This window comes from Theropithecus gelada, chromosome 19 (genome assembly GCF_003255815.1).
Source record: "Theropithecus gelada isolate Dixy chromosome 19, Tgel_1.0, whole genome shotgun sequence".
Lineage (NCBI taxonomy): Eukaryota > Metazoa > Chordata > Mammalia > Primates > Cercopithecidae > Theropithecus > Theropithecus gelada.
The window spans coordinates 29604994-29625336 of NC_037687.1; the positions used below are offsets into that span (position 1 = coordinate 29604994).

The 20343-nt window shown below is 44.9% G+C and overlaps 1 protein-coding gene across 4 annotated transcripts; it reads right to left on the minus strand.

Annotated features, from left to right (window-relative positions):
- Nucleotides 1-368: 368 nt before the first annotated feature.
- LOC112612439 (zinc finger protein 600) lies at nt 369-18458 on the minus strand. Of its 4 annotated transcripts, none has more exons than XM_025366973.1 (4): nt 3458-3757; nt 2451-2875; nt 1775-2210; nt 369-1356 (listed from the first exon to the last, which is right to left on the minus strand). In XM_025366973.1, the coding sequence occupies exons 1-4, from the start codon at nt 3738-3740 to the stop codon at nt 1169-1171; spliced, it is 1332 nt and encodes a 443-aa protein (XP_025222758.1). In that variant the 5' UTR covers nt 3741-3757; the 3' UTR covers nt 369-1168. The 4 variants fall into 4 exon arrangements, with proteins under 4 accessions (XP_025222758.1, XP_025222755.1, XP_025222756.1 ...); XM_025366970.1 differs by adding exons at nt 10051-10177; nt 14334-14415; nt 18271-18458 and having other exon boundaries at nt 496-3757; XM_025366971.1 differs by adding exons at nt 14334-14415; nt 18271-18458 and having other exon boundaries at nt 496-3757.
- Between the last annotated feature and the right edge of the window lie 1885 nt (nt 18459-20343).

Below are 20343 nucleotides of genomic sequence, written 5' to 3' on the forward strand. Positions count from 1 at the left end.
ATTTTTAAAACTAAGATTTATCTCAAACTCAAACTGCAAAAAAAAATTAAAAATAAAAAATAGAGAAATGAAGAGGAACCAGAAAGAAAAAAAAAAAAAAAAAAAAGGAAATCTATTATACAATGAGAACAAAAGAATTTTTGATGTCTCTTTTTTTTCTGTTTTTTGTTTGTGTGTTTGTTTGAGATGGAGACTTACTCTGCCGCCCTGGCTGCAGTGCTGTGGGATGATATTGGCTCACTGCAACCTCTGCCTCCCAGGTGTAAGTGATTCTTGTGCCTCAGCTTCCCAAGTAGCTGGAACAAAAGGTGCACACCACCAGCCCTGGCTAACTTTTTTATTTTTAATAGAGATAGGGTTTCACCACGTTAGCCAGGATGCTCTTGAACTTCTGACCTTAGGTGATCCACTCAAGTCGGTCTACCAAAGTACTGTGATTGCAAGGATGAGCCACCTTGTCGGGCTCTCATATCCTGGTTTGTTTTGTTTTGTTTCTGAGACAGACTCTCACTCTGTTGCCCAGGCTGCAGTGCAGTGGTGTGATCTCGGCTCCCTGCAAGCTCCGCCTCCTGGGTTTACACCATTCTCCTGCCTCAGCCTCCTGAGTAGCTGGGACTACAGGCACCCGCCACCATGCCTGGCTAATTTTTTGTATTTTCAGTGGAGACGCGGTTTCGCCATGTTAGCAAGGCTGGTCTCGACCTCTTCACCTCATGATCCACCTGCCTCAGCCTCCCAAAGTGCTGGGATTACAGGTGTGAGCCTCCGTACCCTGCCTGATATCCCTGTTAAAAAGTACTACGGTATATCCCTTTTCAAAACTACTGTCTCAAAAAAGTACTATCTCTTTAAAAAGCACTATCTCAAAAAAGAAAAATAGAAAATAAGAAACAGAAAATAGGTTGGGAAAAGTGGCTCACATCTGTTGGCCATGCTGGTTTCAAACTCCTGACCTCAAGTGACCTACGTGCCTTGGCTTCCCAACGTGCTAGGATTACAGGCATGAACCACCGCACCTGGCTCAATCCTCTTAACATAAACACTTTAATGTCAATTAAGGCTTGAACTGAATGTTAAGTCAATACAAACTCAAATCAATGCTGATTTGACTCTAATGTCAATTAATGCTTGACGGTTTGCTATACTCATTGCATTGGGAACAGTTATCTCAAAAATGAATTTTCTGATGTTCTTCAAGGAGTGACCTCGGACTGAAGACTTTGCCACACTTATGACATTTGTAAGATTTCTGTCCAGTATGGATTCTCTGATGTCTAATAAGGTGTGAACATGAAGTAAAGGCTTTGCCACAATCATCACACTTGTGAGGTTTCTCTCCTGTATGAATTCTCCTGTTTTTGCACAGGATGAAGCTTGACTGAAGACCTTGCCACCGTCATGACATTTGTAAGGTTTCTCTCCAGTATGAGTTTGCAATGAACTGCAATGTATGAACGATGTCTGAAAATTTTGCCACATTTGTTACACTTGTAAGATCTCTCTTCATTATGGATTCTCCAATGATTTACAATGGTTTTAGCATTACTGAAGACTTTGTGAGAATCATTACATTAGTCCAGTTTCCCTACACCATGAATTTCCTGATGGGGAATAATTGTTGACTTCTCACTAAAGGCTTTGCCACACTCACTACACTTGTAAGGTTTCTCTCCAGTGTGAATTCCAGTATGTTGTGCCAGGTGTGAATCACTCCCAAAAGTCTTGTCACAAACCTTATATTTGTATAGTTTCTCTCCAGTATGAATTATCCTATGTCTTTTAAGGTGTGATTTGCGACTGAAAAGTTTGTCACATGCTTCACATTTGTAAAGTTTCTCTCCAGTATGAATTCTATGATGAAGTGAAAGTTGTGATTGTTGATTAAAAGCCTTCCCACATTTGTTACACTTGTAAGGTTTCTCTGCAGTGTGAATTCTAGTATGTCTTGCTAGGTATGAATTACGCACAAAAGCCTTGTCACAAAGTGTACATTTGTAAGATTTCTCTCCAGTATGAAGTCTACGATGGTATACAAGGGATGGCTTGTGACTGAAGGTCTTTCCACACTCATTACACTTGTAAGGTTTCTCACCACTATGAAGTCTACGATGGCAATGAAGGTATGACCTCTGACTGAAGGTCTTGCTGCACTCATTACACTTGTAAGGCTTTTCACCACTATGAACTCTACGATGGCATACAAGGTATGACTTCAGACGGAAGGTCTTGCTGCACTCATTACACTTGTAAGGTTTCTCTCCACTATGAATTCTAGTATGTTTTGCCAGATAGGAATGAGATGCAAAAGCCTTGTCACAAACCTTACATTTGTATGGTTTCTCCCCAGTATGAATTACCTTATGTGTCTCAAGGGTTGATGCTCGACTGAAAACTTTTTCACATTCTTCATATTTGTAAGGTTGCTCTCCAGTATGAATTGATTCATGAACTAAAAGATCTGAATTTTGACGAAAGGTCTTGCCACATTCACGACACTTGTAAGGTTTTTCTCCACTGTGAATTCTAGTATGTCTTACCAGGTGTGAATTCCATGCGAAAGCCTTGTCACAAACCTCACATTTGTAAGATTTCTCTCCACCATGAAGTCTATGATGGCATACAAGGGAGGACTTGTGACTGAAAGTCTTGCCACACTCATTACACTTGTAAGTTTTCTCTACAGTGTGAATTCTGGTATGTCGAGCCAGCTGTGAATTCCACGTGAAAGCTGTGTCACAAACCTTACATTTGTATGGTTTCTCTCCAGTGTGAATTCTCTTATGTGTCTCAAGGGTTGATTTGCGATTGAAAACTTTGTCACATTCTTCACATTTGTAAGGTTTCTCTCCAGTATGAATTCTATGATGACGTGCAAAGTTTGATTGTTGATTAAAAGCCTTGTCACATTCATTACACTTGTAAGGTTTCTCTCCAGTATGAATTGCCTTATGAATTACAAGGGCTGAATTTTGACCAAAGAGCTTGCCACACTCATTACACTTGTAAGGTTTTACTCCAGTATGAAGTCTACGATGGCATGTAAGGGATGACACCTGACTGAAGGACTTGCCACATTCATTACACTTGTAAGGTTTCTCACCCGTGTGGCATTTCTGATGGCATGCAAGGTTCTGCTTGTGATTAAACACCTTGCCACATACATCACGTTTATATATTTTGTCTCCTAAATGGACTGTCTGGTGTTTCCTTAAGAGTGAGCTACAATTAAAGGCTTTACCACTCTCATTACACTGGAAAGATGTTTTTGTCATGTGTACTTCCTGTTCTTCTGTGAGTAATGAAGAATTTGGGGAATTATTCTCACAGTTATTAGAAATACGGATTTGGGGTCTACAAGAAATTCTTTGGGATGTTGAAACCGAGGGAACATCATGGGTAGACTTCTCAAGTTGATTACCCATTTTACCTTTGATCTGAAATATGTGCAGTTCAGGCAGATGTGAATGAAAGCTTGATCCAAGCTGATCTTTAATAGGCTTGTTTCCAGCATGTTTTTGATCATGTCGGCCTGTACTACCAGTGAACATTTTTATTTTTGTCATGGGTCCTTCATGGCCATTTCTTTCATCTTCTTGACACTGAAACTCAATGTCCTGAATTTGTTTCTCAATGTCCTGGAAGCAAAAATCTCTAATGTGATGACTTTCATGTCTTTGCAATGTCCCGGTGTGGAACACTTCTGTATTGCACTGCCCTGTTGATGAGAACTCCTTCATCATGCATTTGGAGGAGATATCTGTAAAATATAAACACCAATAGGTTTCCAGTTAAGTCCAGATGGTAAATCATACTGAAGTGTGTAAATATGAGACAAAAAACAATACTTGTTTTGAACTTCCCAAACATGATCTTCAAAGTATAGGAACACAAAAGGAGTAAGATTCTTTAATAAACAAAGGGCATTTACATATCCTTCAAATTAATTCCATGAAAACCTATTTCCTATATCATGACAAAACACTGACAGGGCACAAACATGAGTAAGCCGAAAGTAAGGAGTGTTTTTCCACTGTGACCCTAAAGTGTATCACAATTTGCAAAAAACATATCACTGTCACATCAATGAAGAGAAAAATATATATTCTTCATATTTACAGCATATTTACTGTGTACAAATGCTAAAAAACAAAAACCCACACAATATACAATATTGGTAAATAATCCACAACAACCTCATGTAAGGATAACCAAAAGCAACGTAAATTCCGTATTGTCAAACAATTATAGCACAGAGAATATAATAAAAGATTACAAAAATTAGCCAGGTGTGGTGGCCCGTGCCTGTAGTCACAGCTACTCAGGAGGCTGAGGCACAAGAATCTCTTGAACATGAGAAGCAGAGGTTGCAGTGAGCCAAGATCGCACTACTGCACTCCAGCCAGGGAGACAAAGTGAGACTCTGCCTCAAAAATAAAAGGAAAAAAAAGAAAAAAATGTTACAATGTATTCTGAATAAATGTCATAAAATTACTTATATCCACACAGAACAGGCACTTAGTGACTTTTGAAAAATTTTTTGTAGTTTTATTTTTTTGAGACGGAGTCTTGCACTCCAGCTTGGAGTGCCATGGCATGATCTCAGCTCACTGCAACCTCTGCCACCTGGGTTGAAGTGATTCTCCTGCCTCAGCCTCCTGAGTACCTGGGATTACAGGCACGCACCACTATGCCTGTGTAATTTTTGTGTTTTTAGTAGAGATGGGGTTTCACCATCTTGGCCAGTCTGGTCTCAAACTCCTGACCTCAAGTAATCCACTCACCTCGGCCTCCCAAAGTTCTGGGATTACAGGTGTGAGCCACTGCACCCGGTGACACTTTGTGACATTAATGAGTGTAGTGTGTCAGTTATATTGTATACCACATACTGTAAAGCCGTATGTAAAATTATAAAAATAAGATGTTGTAACCCATGATAAAACCAGCAAGCAAATGAGTACATTTATACAGCCTGCAGAATTCTAAACAATTCCCTCTTAAGAAAAAAGCCACAATTTCGACTTAAGCATCAGCACACAACATAAGAAAAGAAATACATGATAAGATCACTACCTTCTGAGGTATGAGGTCAAGAAAATACACTGCATTTTAAGAAATAAGAATTGACTAATGGCTGAGCATGGTGGCTCACACCTGTAATCCCAGCACTTTGGGTGGCTGAGGCAGGTGGATCACGAGGTCAGGAGATCGAGAACAGTTAGGCCAACATGGGAAAACCCCATCTCTACTAAGAATACAAAAAGAAACAGCTGGGTGTGGTGGTGGGCGCCTGTAATCTCAGCTACTCTGGAGGATAAGGCAAAAGAATCATTTGGACTCACGAGGCGGAGGTTGCAGTGAGCTGAGATCTCGCCATTGCATTACAGCCTGGGTGACAGGGCAAGACTCCGTCGTCTCAAACAAACAAACAAACAAATAGATAAATAATTGACTAATAGTGTAGAAAAGTGCAATTATGATGTCACAACTCTAGTTATGTAATAGCCAGGCAACACAGCAATTTTCTATATATGCATTCCCCATGGTTATCTAGTTCACTATGCATAAAATATACAGACTGTGTACTGGGAAAATTTATAAACTGAGATCAGAGAAAACATTGTATAAAACAAACTGCACAATAAAAACAAAAAATATGATGTATGCTCCCTGGCCCGAATGTTCATCTTAGCTAAAAGCCATTATCAGGTTTCTTATTCTCCGATAGGATGTTCCTGCAGATGGGGCCTTTTAGAGAATTTGGTCATGGATGTTGACTAATTGTGAATAGGACTAGGGCTTTTAATTGTATGTTTTCTTTCATTTATTTTTGAAAAAGAGTTTCGCTCTTATTGCCCAGGCTGCAGTGCAATAGCATGATCTAGGATCACTGCAACCTCTGCCTCCCAGGTTCAAGCGATTCTCCCACCTCAGCCATCTGAGTAGCTGGGATTAAATGCATGCACCACCGCTCCCGGCTAATTTTGTATTTTTAGTAGAGACGGTGTATCTCCATGTTGGTCAGGCTGGTCTCAAACTCCCGACCTCATGTGATTTGGCCATCTCAGCCTCCCAAATGCTGGGAATACAGGCGTGAGCCACCACGCCCAGCCAGGACTAATGCTTTTATAAAAAGAGACAGTAAAGAGCTGATTGCCTGTTCCTCTTTCCATCATGTCAGGACACAGCAGGAAGATGGCTGGGCTAAACCATGAAGAAGGCTCTCACCAGGAACCAATCTAACTGACATCTTGCTCTTGGATTTCCCACTCTCCAGATTCATGAGAAATACATTTCTATGTCTTAAGATTTCCAGTTTAAGCTATTTCTTTTTTTATCTATTTTTGAGACCAAGGAATGCTTCATCACCCAGGTAGTGGCACGATTCTCCTACCTAAAGAGCCTCAGCCTCTTGAGTAGCAGGGAGTACAGACACATGCCACCATGCCTGGCTAATTTTTTGGGGGGGGGGCGGGGAACAGAATCTAACTGTCACCCGAGCTGGAGTGCAGTGGTGCGATCATGGTTCACTGCAACATCCACCTCCCATGTTCAAGTGATTCTCCTGTCTCAGTCTCACAAGAAGCTGGGATTACAGGTTCATACCAACACGCTCAGCTAATTTTTGTATTTTTACTAGAGACGGGGTTTCACCATGTTGGCCAGGCTGGTCTCGAACTGCGGCTGGCCAGTGTAAGCTATTTTTGACAGAACAGTAAAATGAGACAGGAAAAGAGGCATCTCATGATCAACATAACCGAAGACTGACAAATCTTATTAAACAAGGGAAGTTTAGAGTCTCTACTATAAAACTTATAATATATGAAGAAGTCTAATAGTATTCACTTGTTTTAAAAAGCAGGTGGACGAGTCACCTGAGATTGGGGGTTGGAAACCAGCCTTACCATTATGGAGAAACCCCATGTCTACTAAAAATACAAAGATTAGCCAGGCTTGCACCAGGCATAATCCCAGCTACTTGGGAGCCTGAGGCAGGACAATCACTTGAACCCTGGAAGTGGAGGTTGCAGTGAGCTGAGATTGCACCATTGCACTCCAGCCTGAGCAACAAGAGGGAAACTTCACTTAAAAAAAAAAAAAAAAAAAAAAGACCAGGCACTCATGCCTGTAATTCCAGCACTTTGGGAGGCTGAGGAGGGTATATCACTTGAGGTCAGGAGTTCGAGACCAGCCTAGCAAACATGGTGAAACCCCATCCCTACTGAAAATACAAAATTAGAAAGGCGTGGTGGAGCATGTCTCTAATCCCAGCTACTCGGGAGACTGAGGCAGGAGAATCGCTTGAACACGGGAGGTGGAGGTTGCGGTGAACTGAGATTGTGCTATTGCGCTTCAGCCTGGGAAACAGGAGCAAAATTACATCTCAAAAAAAAAAAAAAAAAAACCAACCCTGGAAGCAAATTAACATTATTTCTAAAATAACGACAGTAGGCCCATACTGTTCATATACATGACCCCAGTTTGCACATATGGTAAGTGAGAGACAAGACTTGATCCTGGGCCTGAAGCATCCCACCACATGTTCTTAGGCACAATAGTCAGCCCAGGCAGTACAGAAAATGACCAGTCACAGAAAATTCAAGGAGAACAGAAATAAGTACATCAAGTGGGATACAAAGGCTAAGCTGGGACACAAGGGCTGAGCTGTGCTGCTGACAGTGGTGCTAAGCCATCCCTCATGGACCATGTGCTGAGACATCATGCCCTGCACACATTGATTTAGGCAGCTTTGTACAATTTTGTCCAGTGGATGAATAAGGTCTTGACTTCTTCAGTGAGAGTAGTGTTGGAGAGGAGGGGCTCACGGGGAAATTGGGGCATCAGGCATTACAAAATCAATAGGGTGGAAAGAAACAGTATTGCATCCAGATCAATGTATCATGTGAGGCAAGGACCCAAAAGAAAGGGTAAGTGTGGAGGGCAGGAAGTAATGGGCCTGTAGGAGTGAACTTTGTACATGCATGTCTGTGGGAATAGAATTCCACTAGGATAGACCAAATCTTCAGCTTGGAGGAAAGTGGAACTAATTTAGCAAATGGTAAAATATTGACCCAAGGTTAACTATGCAAATTACAATACGGGCAAGGGACAAGAATGAAAGAGATCCAAGAAAGCAGCAGTATGGTGGCCTGAGGTGAAAGCAGTTTTACATCTCTTAAATTCAATACCTCTGATTTCTAGTTTCAAGCATGTACTCAACAAAATTCCCTGTGTAGATTCCAGAAATGCATACACACAAAAAAACAAGTAAACGCTATGAAGAGTACAGTGCAGCAATGTAGGAGACCATGGGGGAGAACAAGGATCCCCTGGATGAGTAGGTAGTGATGTGCTTGTGAAAACAGAGCCTGGCTGAATGCAGTGGCTCACTTCTGTAATCCCAGCACACTGGATGGGTGGGTGGAAAACAAGGTCAGGAGTTCAAGACCAGCCAGGCCATCATGGTGAAACACTGTCTCTACTAAAAAACTACAAAACATTAGTCAGGCATGGTGGTGCACATCTGTAATCCCACCTACTCAAAAGGCTGAGGTAGGAGATTGCTTGAACCCGGGAGGCGGAGTTTGCAGTGAGCTGAGGTTGCACCACTGCACTCCAGCTTGGGTGACAGAGCAATACTCAGTCTTAAAAAAAAAAAACAAAAAAAAACCTGTACCTTTAATAGAGATGTGGTTTCACCCACGTTGGACAGGCTGGTCTCCAACTCCTGACCTCAGGTGATTCACCCACCTCAGCCTTCCAAAGTGCTGGGATTACAGGTGTGTGCCACCGCACCCACCTGGGCAGTATTATTTATGAGAATAAAGACAAGAAATCAACCCAGATGTCCATTGACAGGTAAATATATGAACAAAATGTGGTATATACATACAATGGAATATTATTCAGCCTTAAAAACAAACTTGGATGGAGCCAGGGGCGGTGGCTCATGCCTGTAATTCCAGCAATTTGGGAATCCAAGGCAACTGAATCACGTCAGGCCAGGCTATCAAAACCAGCCTGGTCAACATGGCGAAACCGCCATCGGGAATAGAACTACCAAAAATTAGTCAGGTGTGGTGACACATGCCTGTAATCCCAGCCACTCAAGAGGCTGAGGCAGGAGAATCACTTGAACCCAAAAGGTGGAGGTTGCAGTGAGCCAAGATCACGCCACTGCACTCAAGCCTGGGCAACAGAGTGAGACTCCGAATCAAAAAAAACAAAAACAAAACAAAACAAAGCAAAACATAGAAACCAACAAGATGAAAGCCACGGTATCTTAAGGAAATGACAGTAGAAGTAAAATATGGAAACCCCATTCAACTTCACAAGCTCCCTCACTAAGATTGATGAAAACCATATCTGTTACAGGATTGATCCTACAAAAAATGGGAACATAGGTTTTCTTGTTAAAAATGAACAATGGCACATATTGGTGTGAAAATGCGAAATGAACAAGAGTTCGGTCAAGAGCCTCAAACATATGAGGCTGTGAGCCCAAATGACCTCCTCGCTGGGAGGAATTTCAACACCACTGACTGCTGCTTAGAGAAGATGATCATTAGTTTACGGGATGAACATTGTCACAGTGCCAGTGAGAGATGCTTCTGTGATGCTCCTCAAAAACCAGAATGAGCTGAGCACGGTGGCTCACACCTGTAATCCCAGCACTTTGGGAGGCCGAGGTGGGTGGATCACCTGAGGTCAGGAGTTAGAGACCAGCCTGACCAACATGGTGAAACCCCGTCTCTACTAAAAATACAAAATTAGCTGCGCGTGGTAGCGCATGCCTGTAATCCCAGCTACTTGGGAGGCTGAGGCAGGAGAATCGCTTGAACCTGGAAGGCAGAGGTTATGGTGAGCTGAGATCATACCATTGCACTCCAGTCTGGTCAACAAGAATGAAACTCCACCTCAAAAAACAAAAACAAAACAAAACAAAACAAAAAAACCATGTATGGGGCAAAATCACAAAAGAGAAGACAAAACTAGGAAGAGCCAAGACAGACAAGAGCAGACTCCTCATGTCTGCAGGGACATTTTCCTCACCCACAGACTCCAGGTTCCTGTAGTTCTCCAACATCACTTCCCTGTATAAAGCCCTCTGCGCAGGGTTCAGGCATTTCCACTCCGCCAATGAGAATTCTATAGCCACATCCCTGAAAGTCACGCGTCCCTAAAATGAAACACATTTCAACAAAACATTATGGAGGACGGAGTTATCACCTTCACAGGAAATGAGAAAAGAGAAAATAAGTATTTATTTGATCAAAGGCTGTTCTGGCAAAACCACATTAAGGTGTTTTTGAATATTTTTTCCTCATAGTTGCATTTTATTATACTTTTCCTTCAAAGATTTTAAGATCCCATAAGTCACTATGGAAGTCTCGATCTTACGGAAAATACAAAACTATATAAATAAAAAGGAAGCACAGGGCTAGGCATGGTGGTTCACGCCTGTAATCTCAACACTTCAGGAAGACAAGGTGGGCAGATTATTTGAGGTCAAGAGTTCAAGACCAGCCTGGTCAACATGGTGAAAACCTATCTCTACTAAAAATATAAAAATTAGCCAGGCTTGGTGGCAGGCACCTGTAATTCCAGCTACACAGGAAGCTGAGGCAGGAGAATCACTAGAACCCAGGAGATGGAGGCTGTAGTGAGCCAAGTTGGCACCATTGCACTCCATCCTGGGCAACAGACTGATACTCCATCTCAAAAAAAAAAAAGGGGGGGGGGGGGAAAAGCAAATATAGGGTTTTCTCTAGAGGTATGTCAGATATAATGTTCAACATACCAGGTGATATTAAGTCTCTAGATGAGCTAAGATACAAGTGCTGTTTCAGAGAGGACAAAATCCAATGGCTTTGAAAGAAAAGTCCGAATCAAAAAACTATCATGATCGGTCAGGCACAGTGGCTCATGCCTATAATTCCAGCACTTTGGGAGGCCAAGGCAGGCAGATCATGAGGTCAGGAGTTCGAGACCAGCCTAGGAACTTGCTGAAACCCCTTCTCTACTAAAAATACAAAACTTAGCTGGGCGTGGTGGGGGGTGCCTATAATCCCCGATACTCAGGAGGCTGTGGCCATAGAATTGCTTGAAACCAAGAGGCAGAGGTTGCAGTGAGCCGATATCATGCTATGCACTTCAGCCTGGGTGACAGAGCAATACTCCATCTCCAAAAAACTCAAAAAACAAAAAACTGTCACGATCACAGCAATAGCCATGACTAACATTCTTGAATGCTTCCCGTGTGCTATACACTCTTCTAAGTGCTTCCCATGTCATAAGCCATAAAATAACATACTATCCCATGAAGAAACATCTGTACTTGGAGACAGTTACATCACACACACTCTAGGAAACTTGTCACAAATCAAACAGCTAAAAATATCAACATAAGCACCTGAATCCAGATGTCTGGGGTTCACATTTGAATATAAACACCTAAGTAACAGACACAGCTTTAAACTAAACTGACACAGGTTTATCTAGTGGAGAGAATGTGATAAAGGTCAAGGGTGAGAACATGGAGCATCCTACAAGGTCACTGAATAGACACATACAGGTGTGCAAATAATCCTCCACAATATTTCTTACTTTTTTTTTTTCTTTTTTTTGAGATGGAGCCTCACTATTGCACAGGCTGGAGTGCAGTGGCACAATCTTGGCTCACTGCAACCTCTGCCACCCAGGTTCAAGCAAGTCTCTTGCCTCAGTTTCCCCAGTAGGTGGGATTTGAGGCACCTGCCACCGCATCCATCTAATTTTTGTATATTTAGTAGAGAAGGGGTTTCACCACCTTAGCCAGGCTGGTCTTGAACCCCTGATGTTGTGATCCACCTGCCTCAGCCTTCCAAATAAAAAATACTTAAAATCATTACAATTATAAAAAATAAAACATATTGCAAATGAAAAATAGTTAAAATCATTACAATTATTATAAAAAATAAAACATATTACAAATGTTGTGTTTTCTATATAAACCATGGGCTTATCCATCCATGTATTCACGCACACACATCCCATCATGCCGTTACACAGGTGGTGGCGCGCACCTCTAAACTCAGCTACTTGAGAGGCTGAGGCAACAGAATCACTGTAATCCGGGAGTCAGAGGCTACAGGGAAACGAAATCACACCACTGCACCCCTGCCTGGGCCACAGAGTGAGACACAACTCAAAAAATATTTTAAAATAAAGTTAAATCAATGATGTAATAAAGCCTATCACTGATGCCTATCTCCACTTTCCATTCCATTCCAAGTCATTAAAAGTGCAGAGTTTGGCCAACCACAGTGGCTCAGGCCTGTAATCCCAGCACTTTGGGAGGCCAAGGTGGATGAATCACAAGGTCAGGAGTTCGACCAGTCTGACCAGTATGGTGAAACCCCATCTCTACTAAAAATACAAAACAATTAGCCAGGTGTGGCAGCAAATGCCTGTAATCCCAGATCCTCGGGAGGCTGAGGCAAAAGAATTGCTTAAAGCCAGAAGGCAGGGGTTGCAGGGAGCTGAGATCCCGCCACTGCAATCCAACCTGGGCAACAGAGTGAGACTCCACCTCAAAAAAGTGCAGAGTCCAGCCGGGCTGGCTGTCTCCCATCTGGAATGCCAGCAATTTGGGAGGCCAAGATGGGATGATCACTTGAGGCCAGGATATCAAGGCTATAGTGAGCTGTGATTGCACCACTGCACTCCAGCCTGGACAACAAAATAAAAATACAATGTAAAAAATAAGGCTGGACACGGTGGCACACACCTTTAATCCCAGCACTTTGGGAGTCTGAGACAGGCAGATCACGAGGTCAGGAGTTCGAGACCAGCCTAACCAACATGATGAAACCCTGTTTCAACTACAAATACAAAAATTAGCTGGGTGTGGAGGTGCGTGCCTGTAGTCCAGGCAACTTGGGAGGCTGAGGCAGAAGAATTGCTTGAAACTGGGAGGTGGAGGTTGCAGTGAGCTGAGATCGTGCAATTGCACTCCAGCTTTAGTGACTGAGCGAGACTTCATCTTAATACAAATAAATAAATACATATATACATTCATTCATACATACATACATAGATATATATGGTGACCCATGCCTATCCTTCAGGCTCTTCGGGAGGCTAAAGCAGGGATTAGTTGAGCCCAGGAGTTTGAGGCTGCTGTAAACTCTGAATTGCACCATTGTACTCCAGAATTAAGCCACAGAGCAACATCTTCTCTCTCTCTCTCTTTTTTCTTTTGAGACAGAGTCTCGCTCTGTCTCCAAGGCTGGAGTGCAGGGGCACAGTTTCAGCGTACAGTAACCTCCACCTCCTGGGTTCAACTGGTTTTCCTGCCTCAGCCTCCTGAGTAGCTGTGATTACAGGCATGCACCACCACACCCAGGTAATTTTTTTTTTTTTTTGAGGCAGAGTCTCGCTCTGTCACCCACACTGGAGTGCAGTGGCACGATCTCAGCTCACTGCAAGCTCTGTCTCCCGTGTTCACGCCATTCTCCTGCCTCAGCCTCCTGAGTAGCTGGGACTACAGGTGCCCACCACCACGCACGGCTATTTTTTTGTATTTTTAGTAGAGACAGGGTTTCACCGTGTTAGCCAGGATGGTCTCGATCTTCTGACCTCGTGATCCGTCCGCCTTGGCCTCTCAAAGTGCTGGGATTACAGACGTGAGCCACCGCACCCAGCCTCACCCAGGTAATTTTTGTACTTTTAGTAGAGGTGGGGTTTCACCGTGTTGGCCAAGCTGGTCTCGAACTTCTGACCTCAAGTGGTCTACCTGCCTTGGCCTCCCAAAGTGCTGGGATTACAGGTGTGAGCTACCATACCTGGACCAACATCTTGTCTCTTAAAAAAAAAAAAAAATTTGGAGAAAGAGACATGTTGATCTACTCGTGTGGCTTCAAATGCATTACCAAATCAGATACGAAATATCTCCCCTTATTTGTCTCCTTTTCCAGAATTTACCAGATATCTGTGCACATTAACATATGTATTTCATATGTAGTTTCTCTGAGCTGACATCCAGATGTGGTCCCTGAACCATCCAGGCTGCCCAGCAGCACTGACATCAATGGTCCCACACTCCATGTTTATCCATGTCTGGGTGTGAGCCCTTCCCAGGACCGTGCCCAGTGGAGCCTCTTCCCAAGTTCATGTCACTGGGTCACAGGAGATGGAATCTCAGAGCAGGTGACAGGAACTGAGGACAGGTATGGGTGAGTGCGAACAAACCTGTCAGGCAAAATGCTTCAGATTCAGAAAAGACTGGCTACTACAATTCCTGACATTTCAGAAAGGAAAGAGACAGATTAATCCCCAGAGGAACATCACTTCACCTGAGGAAAGGCCATGCCTGGCTCCTTTCCTTTCCTCTTCTCAGCTGCTTGCTCACGTAACCTGAGTCTTTAGAAATCAATCCTGTATGTGAAAAAAAGACTTCATGTTAGAAATGACTCACTCCCTTCCCGTGACAAAAACACATGAACAGGGGAGACCTCACCCTATAGAAAGATATTCCCCACTGCCCACTGCACCAGAGACCATGCAGAGATAAGAAAGCCCCACAGGAAGACCTGTAAGTGTACGTTTGACCCCGGTCTTCAGATCTCACTCCCCTCCTGGAGAAGCCCCCACACACGAGGCAGCAGGGGGAAGCTGGGCTGCACTGATCTCCCCTTCAGGATACAGACCCATCCCTGACCAAACCCCATCCAGAGGACAGCCCCTCATCTCTGTGGATCACAGGTTGAGCTCAGCCCTCAGAAACGGGGTACACAGAGCTTCGATGCTCAATGCTGCACACAGATGACAAGCACCTGGGGCACTGCAGCTATTACTGAGGGTGGACTCCAGCCCTTCAGAATAAAAATCCCTGCTAAAGCAGCACAAATGCTCTATTTGCAAAATGCTCTGCAGTCTAATGTGAAGCCAGGGTTGAGCTCCACTCAGAGGGGCGAGCCCAGCACAGCCCCACGTTCTGGCTCTGCTCTCCCCTTGGGGCCTTGTTCTCACTAGGATCCAAATAGCGGATGGCAAAGGCACAAAAATAATCAAATAGAACAGACAATGTGGACCCGGGGTAGGGCGAAGGCTCAGCTGTGTGTAAGGAAAATGAATTTAGGGCCCCAAATCACTAAGCAAAAGGGAAAAGTCAAGCTGGGAACGGCTTAGGGAACAAGACTCCCCTTCCATTCAAAGTCACCCCTCTGCTCCCTGACATAGATGCGTGTCTGAGTGCCTCCTTTGAAAGGCTAATCAAACTCAAAAGAAGGACCCAGCAGTGGCTCAGGACTGTAATCCCAGCACTGTGGGAGGCCAAGGCTGGCAGATCACTTGGGGTCAAGAGGTCAACACCAGCTCAGCCAACATGGTGAAACCCCAACTCTATTAAAAATACAAAAATGATCCAGGCATCTACTTGGGAAGCTGAGGCAGGAGAATCACTTGAACCCAGGAGGCAGAGGTTGCAGTGAGCCAATATCGTGCCACGGCACTCCAGCCTGGGCGACAAAACAAGACTTCATTTCAAAAAAAAAGGAAACTCAAAAGATTGCAACCATTTGTGCCTCAGTTCTCTGTGACCTGGAAGCCCCCGCCCTGCTTTAAGTCTTCCTGCCTTTGTTTAAAGTTGGCCACCATGCAGACCAAACCAATGTACTTCTTACATATATTGACTGATGATGCCGCATGTCTCCATAATATGTGTAAAATAAAGCTCTGCCCCGACCACCTCAGGCAAAATAAACTTTCTAAATTAACTGAGATCTGTGTAAGATTTTCTGGTTTCACAGCTGCAATGTCAAACGAGGGGCTGTGGGAGATCACAAAGGAAACCTGGAGAAGATGATATCAGAACAGGGACCTAGGAAAGAAAGGCTGCTTGTCACTTGCAGCTGAGGGGCAGAGAGCCCTAGACAGAGGGACAGCTCCAGTGAAGCCCCTGAGACAGGAGCAACCTCAGCCCCAGAAAAAGGAAAGCGATCCATGTGGCTGGAGCAGTGGAAGAGAGGAGGGCACAGGTAGGACATAAGGTCAGAGAGGTCCTGGGAGGGGGGCACAGACCCATAGGGACATGGTCTTCAAACATTTTCTCCCACAACCCAAAAGAATTTTGAAAGTCGATGGTGATCCCTGCTATGCAGGGTTCTGAGGCAGAAGAATCCCTTGAAGCCAGGAGACAGAGGTTGCAGTGAGCTGAGATCGTGCCATTGTACTCCAGCCTGGGACACAAGAGTGAAAATGTGTCTCAAAAAAAACAAACAAACAAAAAAGGAAGTTATGTATCTTCTCACTCCTTTCAGGTATACATGTAAGTTTCTCTTTATATTATAATTTACAACACTTATAAATAATGTAACTTATTTCCCATATTTAAAACACATGCTGTCAAGTTCAGCTAAGTTTCCAGAAGTACACAGTCACTCTCTTCTGAGATGTGCAGACTGTAAGGGAATGTTCGGGGGTTTAGGACATCACTTATGGACACCTGAAGGTGAGGATGCCCGTTTGATGTCCCAGGAGAGAGCTGAGGAGACAATTGGACACAGGATTGTAGAGCTCAGTGGCGAGGCCTGCAGGGGACATGGAGTCGTGTAGGTGGGTTAAAGCTCTGAGATGATAAGGCTCAAGGTGATTTGACTCTAATCCCCTGTTTTTGCTCATCTTGTGTTTTTTTTTTTTTTTTTTTTTTTAACATTTGGATAACTGGAACCCATTTAAAATTCGAGTTAAAACTGAGCACCCTAATTCTGTACATATCTCTCATTCTCCAATTCTCTCTCTAGTTCTTGTTTTCTTTTCTTTTTCCCTGGGATTCTGCTCCTCATTTTGTACCCCTCTCCTCTCCTGCTATTTTTCCCCTTCTTCCCTCTATTCCTTCTCTTCCACCTCTTCTGCTCCATCCTCACAACTTATTTAACCTCTTTTTTTTTCCTTTTTTTTTTTTTTGAGACCGAGTTTTGCTATTGTTGCCCAGGGTGGAGTACAATGGCGAGATCTCGGCTCACTGCAACCTCAGCCTCTCAAGTTCAAGCGATTCTCCTGCCTCAGACTCCCTAGTAGCTAGGATTACAGGCATGTGCAACCGCGCCTGGCTAATTTTGTATTTTTAGTAGAGACGTGGTTTTTTCCATGTTGGTCAGGCTGGTCTCGAACTCTGGACCTCAGGTGATCCGCCCACCTCAGTCTCCCATAGTGCTGAGATTACAGGCATGAGCCACCGCGCCCAGTCCTTATTTAACCTCTTGTTGCTCCTTCTCCCCAATCTTTTGATCGTCCTCAATCTCTATATATTACCACCTCTTCTCTTATCTCTGCGTCTCCTCTGCTTTCCCTGTTAAATTCTCTCTTCCCTGTTACACCCCCCGTCCCCACTTTCTAGCACCCCAGATCCCCAGGTGTCCTCCCTGCTGTGGTTCTCCCTCTGTTCTCCTTGCCACCAGCACCACTCTGCTCTGTCTGCCCTGGCTTCAAATCCCTCCTCCTCTCCCTCACTCTGATGAGCCTCCCTCTTTGTTGCCCCTCTCCCTATCTTGCTGTCCTTCATCTCTGTACAGCTAGCTTTTCTCTACATTTCTCCAGTTGCTTTTCTCTTCCCGCTATCTTTTTTTTTCTTTCACTTTTGCTGTCTCTTGGCTAATCCCTCACCCATCCTCTACTTTGCCATCTGTTATGGACCTTTCTCATTCTTCTTTTCTCTGTCTCTGGTTTTCTACTGCTCTCTCAGTCCCTCTCTCTGTCTCCTGATCCCTTTGGCCCACACAATCACAGGAGGGTTTGGAGTAAGACGCCTGCATTCCAGAGAAACGCATTTTCCAGGGGGTGGAGCTGGGCAGGCAAGAACACCAGGTGTCATAGGACAAGCCCCTGGGACCTCCCCAACACTGGCTCAGGGGAAGCGGTGACTGCGGAGGAAAGACTTGGGGAGCAGCAGGGTCCAGCATGAGGAGGCACGTGGGGGGCTGAAAGCGCCTTAAGACAAGGGTTGGACCTGCAGGATCCCAGGACCAGGCAGAGGACGAAGCACCCCGGGACTGGGGCCGCGGTGCTGTGCTCCAGGGGCCGACTGGGGCGAGGCTGGACAGCGCACAGGGCGGGAATCCACCTCGCGCCTGAGGACTTTAAAAATCATGGGGCGGGAGGAGTCAGAACAAGGTTTTGAGGCGAAAATTATGGCATTGGAAGTGTATACATTGCCCTATAGCAGAAAGACCGGGACGGGAACAGCCTCCGGGCGACTTCAAACCCAAAAGGAAGCAACTTCCGGACTCTTACGGAGACGTCTCAATTTGTTCTGGGTGAAGGAAGACAGGCGAGAATTTCCAGGTCCGTGGGGACCCCACGTCCCAGGGACAGAAACGCTGGGGACCTGGGAAGCCAGTGAATACAAGACAGTGAAACTCACGCTCCGCGGTAGGACCTTCACCTCACGCGATCCGCTTCCGGGTTTGCGCGCGCAGGACAGAAACCAGGCCTGGGCGGGGCCCGCGAGCAAGTTAACGGAGCCTGGGCGGGGTAGAGGCTGGGCGTGTGGCGGAGAGACCTTGCCCTGTAGAAGCGGCGGAGGGCGGGCCAGGGGCGGGACCTGTGCGTCTCTCTGCCTGGCACCCAGAGCCTGTTTTTCGGGTTTTTGGAAGCGAGAGCGGCCAGGAAGGTTGAGGCATGATTCAAAAGCCCTGGAGTTGTCTGGAACGGGGATGCAAACTAGAATGTGAAATGCAAAGCCCTGTCTGGGCGGAATGTACGATTTCATGCTGAGGGCCCACAGAACAGAATAGAAATCCTCTCCCTTTCTATTCTCCATTCACTCAGGAGGGAGGGTCCACCCTGTGCTCAGCTTCAGAGACTTCCCTAGGGCCTCCGCCTGGGATGCGGGACGGAGTGCTCAGGCCAGGGAGAAGAGAGGTCACCACCTGCTGCTTAAACACAGCAGGGATGCAGGCACCAGACAGAAGCCTGAGGTCTCAGCTACTCAGGAAGCAGCCGCGGGAGAATCCCTGAACCTGGGGGCCCAGGCCAGCCTGGGCAACTAAGTAACACCCCTCCCGCAGGAATCCCTTCTCCGTCTCTCTCTTGCCCTTTTCTTTTCCTTTCCTTTTTTTCTGTTTTGACGGAGTCTCGCTCTGTCGCCCAGGCTGGAGAGCAGTGGCAAGATTTTGGCTCACTGCAAGCTCCGCATCCCAGGTTCACACCATTCTCCTGCCTCAGCCTTTCGAAAAACTGGAACTACAGGCGCCCGCCATGATGCCCAGCTAATTTTTTGTATTTTTAGTAGAGACGGGTTTCACTGTGTTAGCCAGGATGGTCTCGATCTCCTGACCTCGTGATCCGCCCGCCTCAGCTTCCCAAAGTGCTGAGATTACAGGGGTGAGCCACCGCGCCCCGCCTTCATTTTTTTTTTCTTTTCTAGCCCTTTTTAAATAAAATTTTTGATGGTGTGACATAGGGATCCAACATTACTCTTTTCCATGTGGATATCCAGTTAGTTGTCCCAGCACATTTGTGAAAGAGATCTATTACTTTCTCTTTTTTTACTTTTTTCTTTCCTTTTATTTTTGAGACAGAGTATTTCTCTGTGGCCCGTGCTGGGGTGCAGTTGCGAGTTCATGGTTCACTGCAGCCTCTGCCTCCTGAGTGGAAGCTATTCTTCTGCCTCAGCCTTTGGATAGCTGCTATTACAAGCGCAGACGACCACACCCAACTAATTTTTGTATTTTTGATAGAGACGGGGTTTCACCATGTTGGCCAGGCTGGTCTGGAACTCCTGACTTCAGTGATCCACCTGCCTGCTGGGATTACACTCATGAGTCACCATGCCTGGCCCAGGAAATATTCTTTACTTCACTTTTTAAATGTGAGAAAATATAATTGAAAAACCAAGAGAATTCCCCCAAATGAGAAATCATTTCTACGACGATAATAGAGAAAGAAAGAGAAACTATTTTATTAATAAGCTTTAGAGCAGAATGTGGTGGGAAATAGAGGCAAACAGCTAAGAGGTTGAAAAGAGAGAAACTTCAGTATTCTAAACAACCCATTAAGTACATGTTTTAAAGATAAACACTAATCAGTCTTCAGGGAAGAGGACTTGACAAGCCCTTGGTTACACACAGTTCATCCTGGCTGTACTTCGTAATGTAGGTGAGAATCTCTGTCAGCTAATTAGCTTCATCCCAAGGGAAGGGGAGAAACCCTAACACTAACCCTAATACAAAAATTAGCTGGGCGTGGTGGCAGGCGCCTGTAATTTTTCTGTATATTTAGTAGAGACAAGGTTTTGCCAAGCTGGCCAGGCTGGTTTTGAACTCCTGACCTCAAGTGATCCACCCACCTCGGCCTCCCAAACTG

Bases quoted from the DNA above. Each gene is read 5' to 3' on its own strand.
- LOC112612439 (XM_025366970.1), bottom strand. The intron at 3,758-10,050 runs GTGAGGAAAATG...TATATTTTACAG, and splicing joins CAGGAACCTGGAGTCTGTGG to ATATCTCCTCCAAATGCATG.